Below are 11531 nucleotides of genomic sequence, written 5' to 3'. Positions count from 1 at the left end.
GGCCGCCATATTACCACTCCCATCGCGTGTCTTTGGCTTGTGTGTTAAACCGTGGTATCTCATCAAATTTGCCCCAAGAAAACTATCTCCTGACTCCGCCCCCTTTCATTACCTCCTCTTATTTTCTCAACTTGACCCCCATTCCTTACATTTCTTTATCGCACTCCGCTTCACTGTTATTGGTTTCCTTTTCCAGTTCAGTCTCTGATTTTTTTTCCCCATGGCTTTTTTACTACTAGAGCTGTGGCTACAATTATCAACAGTCCATAATTATCAACACCTTTTCAGATTTACCAATTAAAAAAATTTTTTTAAAAACCTTACAAAGCTGAGTTTCAGTTACAGCAGTTATTATTGGTTAATTAATCAACTGGAAGACCCCTCCTCGCCCTTTGATCTTGTCGTCTGATGACACAGCTCGTTACCTGAGACGGAATTTCTTTTAGCACTATCAGCAGTTTGAGGAAAACCCGGACGTTATCATCGCAGGTAAGCATGGTGGAAAGATCATGGACATGTTTTTACTGATCAAATTCACCGATATTTCATGATCTCCTCATCGAAACCTACTTTATTTCTTACTCTTTCATTTACAGCCACCATTTTGGATCTAAACGCGCGTTTGAGAAGTCACGTGAGGTGTCGATAATGGTGATCACTTTCACCGGTGTCCATTATCGACACCCTGTGGGATTAAGGGACATTTACGACTGTTATGGATCGATCTGTGTGTAACATTTTTGACGTAGATGAAGTGCTTTAAAAAAATAAAAGTGCTGTGATTTATATATTTTTTTTCTGATTCATAACAGAATGGAATGTTTATAGAGTATTTGGAATCCGATTGCAATAAATAGAATTAGACCAGAATTAAATTCCTAACATAAAAAAAAAAAAAAAAAAAAATACATGCTTGAAATATTCAGCTTTTTCTATTTAATTCAGATTTTTTTTTCAGTTTGTTGTAAATATCTACCACATAGTACAATATCAGTAGACGTATATTTTGTTAACTTCATACCAAATACAGCTTTTTTTTTTATAAATAATCTGAATGTCGATAATAATAGAACAGTGTCACATGATCTGATACGCTAAATAATCAGGAATCAGGGGTTGATAATTGTAGCCGCCGCTATATAATTATTTTTATGGAAATTTCAGTTCCTGCTGCTTTCTCTTTCATACATTTCTTCCTCCTTTTTTATTTTTTATAGACAGACATTGGCTTTGATCTAGTCAGGAACATTTGCATCGATAATCTGACACAGTCACAGTGTTCATCCCAGATATCAATGTCAGATTTTCAACAAAAACAGACAAGATGAGTTTTTTCCTCTTCCTATAGGGGGTCCACGCAAACGGCGCTGTGCACACACGTGTAAAAATGATCACATGCTAGCTATCGATACTCACAGGTGAAATGTCCGTCCACAACCTCTGACCTGACGATTTGTACAGTTCACTGCTGCACATGTAGGCATTTTTCTTCTCATTTTTCTCACCGACTACATAAATAACTCGTCCAAATTTGTGGAGGTTCCAGTCGTCTAAATGACAGTTCCGCTCCGTGATGGGAGTGGTAAGATGGCGGCCAGCTGGCTTCACCCTGACGAGCCAATGAGCTCTCCAGATTTTATATAGAGCTCAGTGATGTTTTCTATAATCTAATCCTGTAGATAATAACAGCAGAGGAGGTTTAGAATAGCAGAGCGTCAGTGTCACGGTCATGTTGTTGGGTTCGATCTTACCCTGTATCTGTGATGAAGATCTTTTCTCTTCTGTCTCCTGCCTTCTGTAAAACACTGGGAACAAAAATAGTAGCTGTTAAAGACAACAACTTTAATCCCTTTAATACTGGAGTCTCAGATTTAGTCCCAATTTTACTGCAATAAATGGAGCAAGTGAATAATTATTTAGAGAACACAGAACTAAATACAAAGACATTTGGGTTTGAGATCCAAAGATGAATGAGATAAGAGATGAGAATTTCAGCTGGTTCAGTTCTTTTTGCTTATATTACCATTTCTGGCTTCAGCATTCAAAACATTAGCCATAAGACATTTTCACCTGAATAAATGTTTACACTATTTCCTCTAAAGCATTTACTGAAAGCATTGTAGCATCACTAAAGACCAAGGAACTCTAATAAACATCAAAACAGCTGCTAATGACAGTGGGGCACATCCATTACTGTGACTTTAACTCTGAGAATTATGGGATGTTACCTGTGTCCAGGTGACGGGTTTCCAGTTTTAAACTTCCAGGGAACACCCATAGACTGATCGCTCTTCATGGAGACACAGCTGGGTTCTGGTGAGTCTGATCTCTTCATCTGGACTTCACTGTACAGCATTATAGACACGCCATTAAATAAACCATTTACACTTTTTGAATGATTTATTTTGACTTAATTTGACCAACAGTGAACAGTGGAATGAGTCTTTATTGTTTATTTAAGTGATTTTGTTCACCATTACTCTGACTTTTATTGCCACATCCAGATGAATTTACTTCCTGATGATGTACGGGACACTGTGAAACACTGAACTGCACAGTTATTGATATTAATTACTCTAAAATGTTTACTGAAAGCACTGTAGCAGGATTATGGCCTAATTAAAGTAGAACAAACTGATAAATATCAAAATTCTGCTAATGATCTGAACTGAATAAAGGAATGTGTAACACGGCCTTTCACTCTGCAGTGACTTTAACTCTGAGAATTATGGGATGTTACCTGTGTCCAGGCGACGGGTTTCCAGTTTTAAACTTCCAGGGAACACCCATAGACGCATCACTCTTCATGGAGACACAGCTGGGTTCTGGTGAGTCTGATCTCTTCATCTGGACTTTACTGTACAGCATTATAGAGTGGACATGAGACAGTTTTTCTTACGCAGAATTCCGACACAAAATACTGGCGAGATGAATTTGTATCATATCGTATTTCACCATATTTCTGTTCAATATTCATTATGACCTCCACCTCTTCTTACACACTCGGCAGCAGCAGCAGAGGGAGTAGCATATGTGACGACACTAATTTGGGATTTAAATCATTTAAAGCACAATTTGCCATCAAACAATCTTTCTACATTAAAGGGGACCGGTACAGCATTTAAACATGATCGATATCGATAGTACAAGCCCAAATTATAATAACACACACAAGTGCAGCCACCTGATTAGCCATCATAAGTAGCTTTAAGTGCTTAAAGGTCCAAAACACGTCAAGTTTTATTGCACATGGGCAACCAATATGACGTCAAGTCGCTGATGGCCAGGTAGCGGAAGTTAAGTGCAGGCGATGTAAACATACTTGTGAGCCTGGATTTAGTCAGATGAAAAAGAGTTATCTTCAAGTCAGCAGTATGGACAGCGGTATGGACGAGCCGATTTATTTATTTATTGCGTGTGTTAATGCAGATATAGACATGCAGTGTGTCACAATAGTGTATATGGTCTAAATATAGGCTTGTGACAGCTCGAAGCTGAGTGAGAGTTTATAGCAGGTGAAGCGTGGAGCACCGCACAATTCAATTTGTCTCTTTATTTACAGAAGATAGATGGTTTTTAATTTGCTTGAAAAATAAAAATCACGTGGGATTATTTACTAACACATTTTACACTCATCTGGAGCTCTGCTTTTAGGCAGTGCCAAAATATATACATTCTCTTTGAACGTCTGTACTATTCCAGCTCATCGGCTTGCACAGCCTGAATCCCTTTTCCGTAGACGGTGTTGGAATATTGTTGGCATTGGCACGGCATCGAGTTTGAGTCGAACGTGACCTGCGTAGCCCAAGAGCTCGGCCTGGAGATTCCTTTCAAAGCAATCGGACTCAAGATCGTCCTCACAAACAGAATTTCTGCCAAAGAAGAGTTTCTAAAGTGTGACCTGTTCCCAAGTTGTGTAGCCACTGTTTAGCAAGTCGTTTACGTCGCTCGGTTGTCAGCAATGGAACACAGAAAAAACACTTTCCCGTATTATCACGGTGATTATTTTTGCAACCACAGGTTTTGCACCCTGCTATTTTTCAACAAGGTTTTGTTCATCCGGCGACATCGCGGTGTCAGGAGCAGCGAGCCAATCAAGATACAGGAAACCTATCGATGATTCTACATCATGTTGACCTCTGACACCACCCACAAAATGGAAATATGGTTGTGCTCTTAAGTGAGCGTGAATATTAAAAAAAAAGAATTTTAAAGCACTGATTTATGCAACACAGTGAGACAATACAGCGCAGTCAAAATGCATTCGTGCAAAATATGTAATATTTCTCTCCTCTGTTTATTTTTCTCTGTGGGTTCCCTTTGTAAAGGAAATTTACTTTCAAATAATCTTTCTCCATCTCATCAGTCTGGTCCTGTGAAGCCTGTTTTGGGATACGACTCGTATCGTGGCTTTAGTGTATCGGCTCATACCTACTCTTGACTGTTTAACTGCTTTATTATTTTATAAGAACATCATTTTACTGACAGTGAACAGAATCTGAATGTTTAAAGTGGTGACTGAGAACTTTTCATTTGGAGGATAAATTTGTGTTCAGTTATTCTTCTCATATCTACTCACTCCATATTTCAGATAAGAACAGTTAATGACTAAAATATTACAACCCCGATTCCAAAAAAGTTGGGACAAAGTACAAATTGTAAATAAAATCGGAATGCAATAATTTACAAATCTCAAAAACTGATATTGTATTCACAATAGAACATAGACAACATATCAAAGGTTGAAAGTGAGACATTTTGAAATTTCATGCCAAATATTGGCTTATTTGAAATTTCATGACAGCAACACATCTCAAAAAAGTTGGGACAGGGGCAATGAGAGGATGGAAAAGTTAAAGGTACAAAAAAGGAACAGCTGGAGGACAAAATTGCAACTCATTAGGTCAATTGGCAATAGATCATTAACATGACTGGGTATAAAAAGAGCACCTTGGAGTGGCAGCGGCTCTCAGAAGTAAAGATGGGAAGAGGATCACCAATCCCCCTAATTCTGCGCCGACAAATAGTGGAGCAATATCAGAAAGGAGTTCGACAGTGTAAAATTGCAAAGAGTTTGAACATATCATCATCTACAGTTCATAATATCATCAAAAGATTCAGAGAATCTGGAAGAATCTCTGTGCGTAAGGGTCAAGGCCGGAAAACCATACTGGGTGCCTGTGATCTTTGGGCCCTTCGACGGCACTGCATCACATACAGGCATGCTTCTGTATTGAAAATCACAAAATGGGCTCAGGAATATTTCCAGAGAACATTATCTGTGAACACAATTCACCGTGCCATCCGCCGTTGCCAGCTAAAACTCTATAGTTCAAAGAAGAAGCCGTATCTAAACATGATCCAGAAGCGCAGACGTCTTCTCTGGGCCAAGGCTCATTTAAAATGGACTGTGGCAAAGTGGAAAACTGTTCTGTGGTCAGACGAATCAAAATGTGAAGTTCTTTATGGAAATCAGGGACGCCGTGTCATTCGGACTAAAGAGGAGAAGGACGACCCAAGTTGTTATCAGCGCTCAGTTCAGAAGCCTGCATCTCTGATGGTATGGGGTTGCATTAGTGCGTGTGGCATGGGCAGCTTACACATTTGGAAAGACCCCATCAATGCTGAAAGGTATATCCAGGTTCTAGAGCAACATATGCTCCCATCCAGACGACGTCTCTTTCAGTGAAGACCTTGCATTTTCCAATATGACAATGCCAAACCACATACTGCATCAATTACAGCATCATGGCTGCGTAGAAGAAGGGTCCGGGTACTGAACTGGCCAGCCTGCAGTCCAGATCTTTCACCCATAGAAAACATTTGGCGCATCATAAAACGGAAGATATGACAAAAAAGACCTAAGACAGTTGAGCAACTAGAATCCTACATTAGATAAGAATGGGTTAACATTCCTATCCCTAAACTTGAGCAACTTGTCTCCTCAGTCCCCAGACGTTTACAGACTGTTGTAAAGAGAAAAGGGGATGTAGAATAGAATAGAATAGAATAGAAAGCCTTTATTGTCATCACACAGAGTATAATGAAATTCAGAGCTGCTCCATAAAGTGCACACACACATAGAATAAAAAGAAAAGGTATATTCAAAATACAAAAACTACTATTGAACTACTAGTTACTATATACAGACACATTTGTATAGGTCCTGCATGGAGAATACACACAAGACAAAGCACAGTAGATAAAACCTTAAGGTCAAGTAAAGTGGCTGATAGTAGCAGCATCCAGTGGTGTGCAACCATGTGTAACATAATTACAGTTCAAGTATATTGGCATTGTAATAACAGTGTATACCTACACATATACACACACACACATACATACATACACACATACACACACACACACACACACACACACACACACACATACATATACATACACACATACATTGAGCTCAAGTATATTGGCATTGTTGGCATAATTGGCATATTGTGCATAATTGGCATTATAATAACAGTATATACATATATATATATATATATATATATATATATATATATATATATATATATATATATATATACACATACATACATATGCATGTGTATGTACATACACACACACAGCTCAAGTATACTGGCATCAATACTCCAGTAGTATAAGTAAAGTGGCTAGTGATAGCAGCATTCAGTGATAAGGTGACATTTGTATTGACAGTGCAAAAAGACATGATGCAATACACACACACACACACAAAGTTACCTTTTGAACAGTTCACAAGTAGGCCAGTTCTCAAAGCACCAGTTCCTCAGTGCAGGCTGGAGTTGAGTATGGTGACTGCTTTAGGAAAGAAGCTGTCCCTGAGTCTGTTTGTTCTGGCCGGTATGGACCTGTATCGCCTGCCAGAGGGTAGCAGATTGAACAGATGGAAGCCAGGGTGGGTGATGTCCCTTATGATGTTTTTTGCTCTGTTCAGACATCTAGAGTTGTAGATGTCAGTTAAGGAAGGCAGAGGGCTGCCGATGATCCTTTGTGCAGTGTTGGTCACCCTCTGCAGCCTCTTCCTGTCAGCCACTGTGCAGCTAGAGTGCCACACTGACACTGCGTAGGTCAGCAGACTCTCTATGGTGGAGCGGTAGAAGGTCACCAGCAGGCTTGTGCTCAGTTGCTCCCTCTTGAGCACTCTAAGGTAGTGTAGCCGCTGCTGGGCCTTCTTGACCAGGGCTGACGTGTTGGTTGACCAGGAGAGATCAGCAGAGATGTGGACACCCAGGAATTTGAAGGTCTGCACTCGCTCAACACGCTCACCGTTGATATACAGGGGGGCAGGGGTAGCGCTGTTCCGCCGGAAGTCCAGGATGAGTTCCTTTGTCTTAGAGATGTTCAGTGCTAAGTTGTTGGTTGCACACCACCTCTCCAGGTTCAGGACCTCATCTCTGTAGGCCTCCTCGTTCCCCCCTGTTATCATCCCCACCACTGTTGTGTCGTCAGCGAATTTGACGATGATGTTCTCTGGGTGGGTTGCACTGCAGTCGTATGTGTAGAGCGAGTACAGGAGTGGGCTCAGCACGCAGCCCTGCGGTGAGCCAGTGCTGAGGGTGCGGGCAGATGAAAGGTGGCGGCCCAGCTTCACCTGTTGTGGTCGGTTGATTAGAAAGTCTTTGATCCAGGAGCAGGTGGATGATGGGAGCCCGAGGCTGGTTAGCTTGGGGATCAGGATGTCCGGTATTATGGTGTTGAAAGCTGAGCTGTAGTCGATGAAGAGCATTCTGACATAGCGTCCTTGTCTCTCCAGATGGCTCAGCACAGAGTGGAGAGCAGTGGCTATTGCATCCTCAGTCGATCTGTTAGGCCTGTATGCAAACTGGTGGGGGTCCAGGGTGGGGGGGAGACAGGTTTTTATGTGGTGCAAGATCAGTTTCTCAAAGCACTTCGTTATGACGGGGGTGAGTGCTACGGGGCGGTAGTCGTTGAGGCTGGCTGTGGGTGACTTTTTGGGGACCGGGATGATGGTGGCAGACTTCAAACAGGTCGGGACGATGGCTTGTTCCAGTGACCTGTTGAAGATGTCCGTGAAGACCTGTGCAAGTTGGTCAGCACAGGCCTTGAGCACCTTCCCTGGTACGCCATCTGGGCCAGTTGCCTTCCTGGGGTTTATGGCCCGGAGCACCCGTCTCACATCCTCAGGCTCGACCTTCAGAATGAGCGGGGGAGTGCCAGTGATTGCTGTCGGTTGAAGTGGGGGTTGGGGTGGAGTGCTGGGGGGAGGTGTGAGCTGTAGTGGCAGCTGGGGAGATGGTCCGGGGGGTGGTTTGGCTGTGTGCTGCGCCTGAGCTTCAAAGCGGGCGAAGAAGCTGTTCAGCTCCTCCGCAAGTGCCGCATCTGAGTCCCCGGCTGACACAGCACAGCCCCTGTAGTTTGTTATTGCCTGAATGCCCTGCCACAGCTGCCTGGGGCTTGTCAGCTGCTCCTCAATCCTTCTCCTGTGGTCCGCTTTGGCTGCGCTGATGCCTTTCTTCAGGTCGGCCCGAGTCCTACTGTATAGCGCTCGGTCGCCGGATCTGAAGGCTGCATCCCGGGCACGTAGGAGTGCACGGACCTGGCCGGTCATCCATGGTTTCTCATTCGGGAACACCTGAATGGTCTTTACCACGGTGACCGTGTCAATGCAGTGCTTGATGTAAGCCAGCACTGCATCCGTGTATGTGGCCAGGTCCTCGTGATGGAAAACTTCCCACTGTGTTCGTTCAAAGCAGTCCTGGAGTCGGGGGAGGGCGTCGTCAGGCCAGGTGGTAATTTTCCGTCTTTGTGGCTTTGATTGCCGGCTGAGAGGGGTGTATGCGGGGGGTAGGAACAGGGAGAGATGGTCAGACTGACCGAGGTGGGGGAGGGGAATAGCTCTGTAGGCATGTTTAAGGTTGGAATAAACATGGTCCAGATTATTTACTCCCCTCGTTGCACACTTAACATGTTGGTAAAATTTAGGCAACACCGTTTTGAGGTTTGCCTTATTGAAGTCTCCTGCAATGATGTGCGCGCCGTTTGGGTAGGCTCGCTGGTGGTTGTTAATGTTGTTTGCGAGCAGAGAGAGAGCGGTTTTGACGTTAGCGTCCGGTGGTATGTAGACTGCAGTGATAACAGCTGCTAGCTCCCTCGGCAGAAAGAAGGGTCTGCATCTTACGGACATGAACTCTAGGTCAGGAGAACAATGCTTGTCTAAGACTGTACTGTTGTTGCACCAACCTTCATTCACGTAAACACAGAGCCCCCCTCCTCTGTTTTTCCCGGAGTCGCTATTCCTGTCCCATCTGTGTAGCGTGCGGCCTGCTAGCTGCACCGAAGCGTCGGGGATTAGCGGTTGTAGCCATGTCTCCGTTATAATGATTGCACAGCATTCACGAATGTAGCGGTTACCAGCAAGCTGTAGTTCCAAGTCGTCCGTTTTGTGTACCAGGGATCTAGCATTGGAAAGATAGAGGCTTGGTAGCGGAGGTTTGAGTGGCTGTTTCCTGAGCTTGTTCAGCAGGCCCGCTCTGCAGCCCCGTTTTTGCTTCCTCTCACGTCTCCGCCTTCTTCCTCTTCCAGACCCGATAACAATCCACGGAGACCCCGGTGCTCTCGCTATCTCCTCCGGAATGTTGTGAGCGCGATGAAAGTCGTTTGAAATGATCATTTCTTGCCGAATGCCTATGTCTATCAGATCCATATGGGTGTATCTTGTGTTGAAGTCCGTAGGTGACGCGAAACAAACAGTTATAACACACAAAAAATACAAAAACGTGCACTTGAAAGGAGAGCTGTAAGCCGCTGCGTCCTGACGCGCCGCCATCTTAACTCGTCTCACAGTGGGATGTCTCACAGTGGGAAACATGGCCTTGTCCCAACTTTTTTGAGATGTGTTGTTGTCATGAAATTTAAAATCACCTAATTTTTCTCTTTAAATGATACATTTTCTCAGTTTAAACATTTGATATGTCATCTATGTTCTATTCTGAATAAAATATGGAATTTTGAAACTTCCACATCATTGCATTCCGTTTTTATTTACAATTTGTACTTTGTCCCAACTTTTTTGGAATCGGGGTTGTAGAACATGGCAGTTTACCGTTTTTTTGAGGGTGGGGTCACATTATCTGTGTCCAGATCCCGGCTCTCCATTTGTGAATATTAGTGTATGGACACACAGCTCATGGACTCACTGCTGATTCCTGAAGACGCGGATCTCTTCTGCTGGAAGGAATTTCACTCCTAGAAAAGACAAAAACAAACATGCAGTTCCAGCTGGAAAACCATCAGAATAAACAGGAAATGCCGAGCTGGAAATAAAATGTTTTCCAGCTAAACTCCCCCAAACTCTCTGAGTGTTTAATAGATGAGAAATGGAAGAGAGAAACTCGAATATAGAACACACAGCCGATAAACAGCAGCTTTACAGGGAAGAGGATTTCAGTTCCGCAGTTTTACTGCTGTTTTTACACGAGCTCAGTCAAACACAACCACATTTCTCTCCAACACAGCACTTACTTTTACTCAGCACTCCATGCTGGGGGACATTAATGTCCCCGTTTCCGCCTGCTGTTGCAGCTTTTTCTTTATTTTTCCAGCAGCAACAAAATGGCGTCGAGGCTGAAAGAGAAACACTTTCACTTCTGGAAAACAACAACTTCTTTCGGTTTTATGGCGGTTGGCAACTAGCTTCAATGGTGCATTACCGCCACCAGCTGGACTGGAGTGTGGTACTCGAGTTTAAATAAAAAAAAAAATAAATAAATTATTTTAATTAAACCTGTGTTCCTTAAGAAACAATACATATTTGAAGCAGATTTCACCTGTACTTCTTTGCAGAATGTCCTCCAAGTTTAACACTAATTGTTTCTCTTGCAACTGTAAAATTAATCTTTGTCTTTCTTTCTGGTATTTAGGACATACAGGTCCTTCTCAAAAAATTAGCATATTGTGATAAAGTTCATTATTTTCTGTAATGTACTCATAAACATTAGACTTTAATATATTTTAGATTCATTACACACAACTGAAGTAGTTCAAGCCTTTTATTGTTTTAATACTGATGATTTTGGCAAAAAAGTAAAGGAAAACCAAAAATCCCTATCTCAAAAAATTAGCATATTTCATCTGACCAATAAAAAAAGTGTTTTTAATACAAAAAAAGTCAACCTTCAAATTATTATGTTCAGTTATGCACTCAATACTTGGTCGGGAATCCTTTGGCAGAAATGACTGCTTCAATGCGACGTGGCATGGAGGCGATCAGCCTGTGGCACTGCTGAGGTGTTATGGAGGCCCAGGATGCTTCGATAGCGGCCTTAAGCTCATCCACAGTGTTGGGTCTGGTCTCTCTCAACTTCCTCTTCACAATACCCCACAGATTCTCTATGGGGTTGAGGTCAGGAGAGTTGGCAGGCCAATTGAGCACAGTAATACCATGGTCAGTAAACCATTTACCAGTGGTTTTGGCACTGTGAGCAGGTGCCAGGTCGTGCTGAAAAATGAAATCTTCATCTCCATAAAGCTTTTCAGCAGATGGAAGCATGAAGTGCTCCAAAATC

The 11531-nt window shown here is 42.7% G+C and overlaps 1 protein-coding gene across 7 annotated transcripts in view; it reads right to left on the bottom strand.

Annotated features, from left to right (window-relative positions):
- LOC132882240 (NACHT, LRR and PYD domains-containing protein 12-like) overlaps window positions 1-10616 on the bottom strand; it is a 506140-nt gene extending 495524 nt beyond the window's left edge. For 5 of the 7 annotated variants that reach the window (XM_060915514.1, XM_060915516.1, XM_060915518.1 and 2 more), the window contains exons 1-5: window positions 10489-10616; window positions 10070-10212; window positions 2741-2857; window positions 2229-2345; window positions 1752-1805 (exon numbers count right to left, since the gene is read on the bottom strand). In XM_060915514.1, the coding sequence (XP_060771497.1) occupies window positions 1752-1805; window positions 2229-2345; window positions 2741-2857; window positions 10070-10122 (341 nt within the window). In that variant the 5' untranslated portion in view covers window positions 10123-10212; window positions 10489-10616. Of the gene's footprint in view, window positions 1-1416; window positions 1806-2228; window positions 2346-2740; window positions 2858-10069; window positions 10213-10488 lie in introns of those variants that run through there. The other 2 variants (XM_060915515.1, XM_060915517.1) reach the window with 2 other exon arrangements.
- Between the last annotated feature and the right edge of the window lie 915 nt (window positions 10617-11531).

This window comes from Neoarius graeffei, chromosome 2 (genome assembly GCF_027579695.1).
Source record: "Neoarius graeffei isolate fNeoGra1 chromosome 2, fNeoGra1.pri, whole genome shotgun sequence".
Taxonomy (NCBI): Eukaryota; Metazoa; Chordata; class Actinopteri; order Siluriformes; family Ariidae; genus Neoarius; species Neoarius graeffei.
This window is presented reverse-complemented; position numbering and strand designations above follow the sequence as displayed.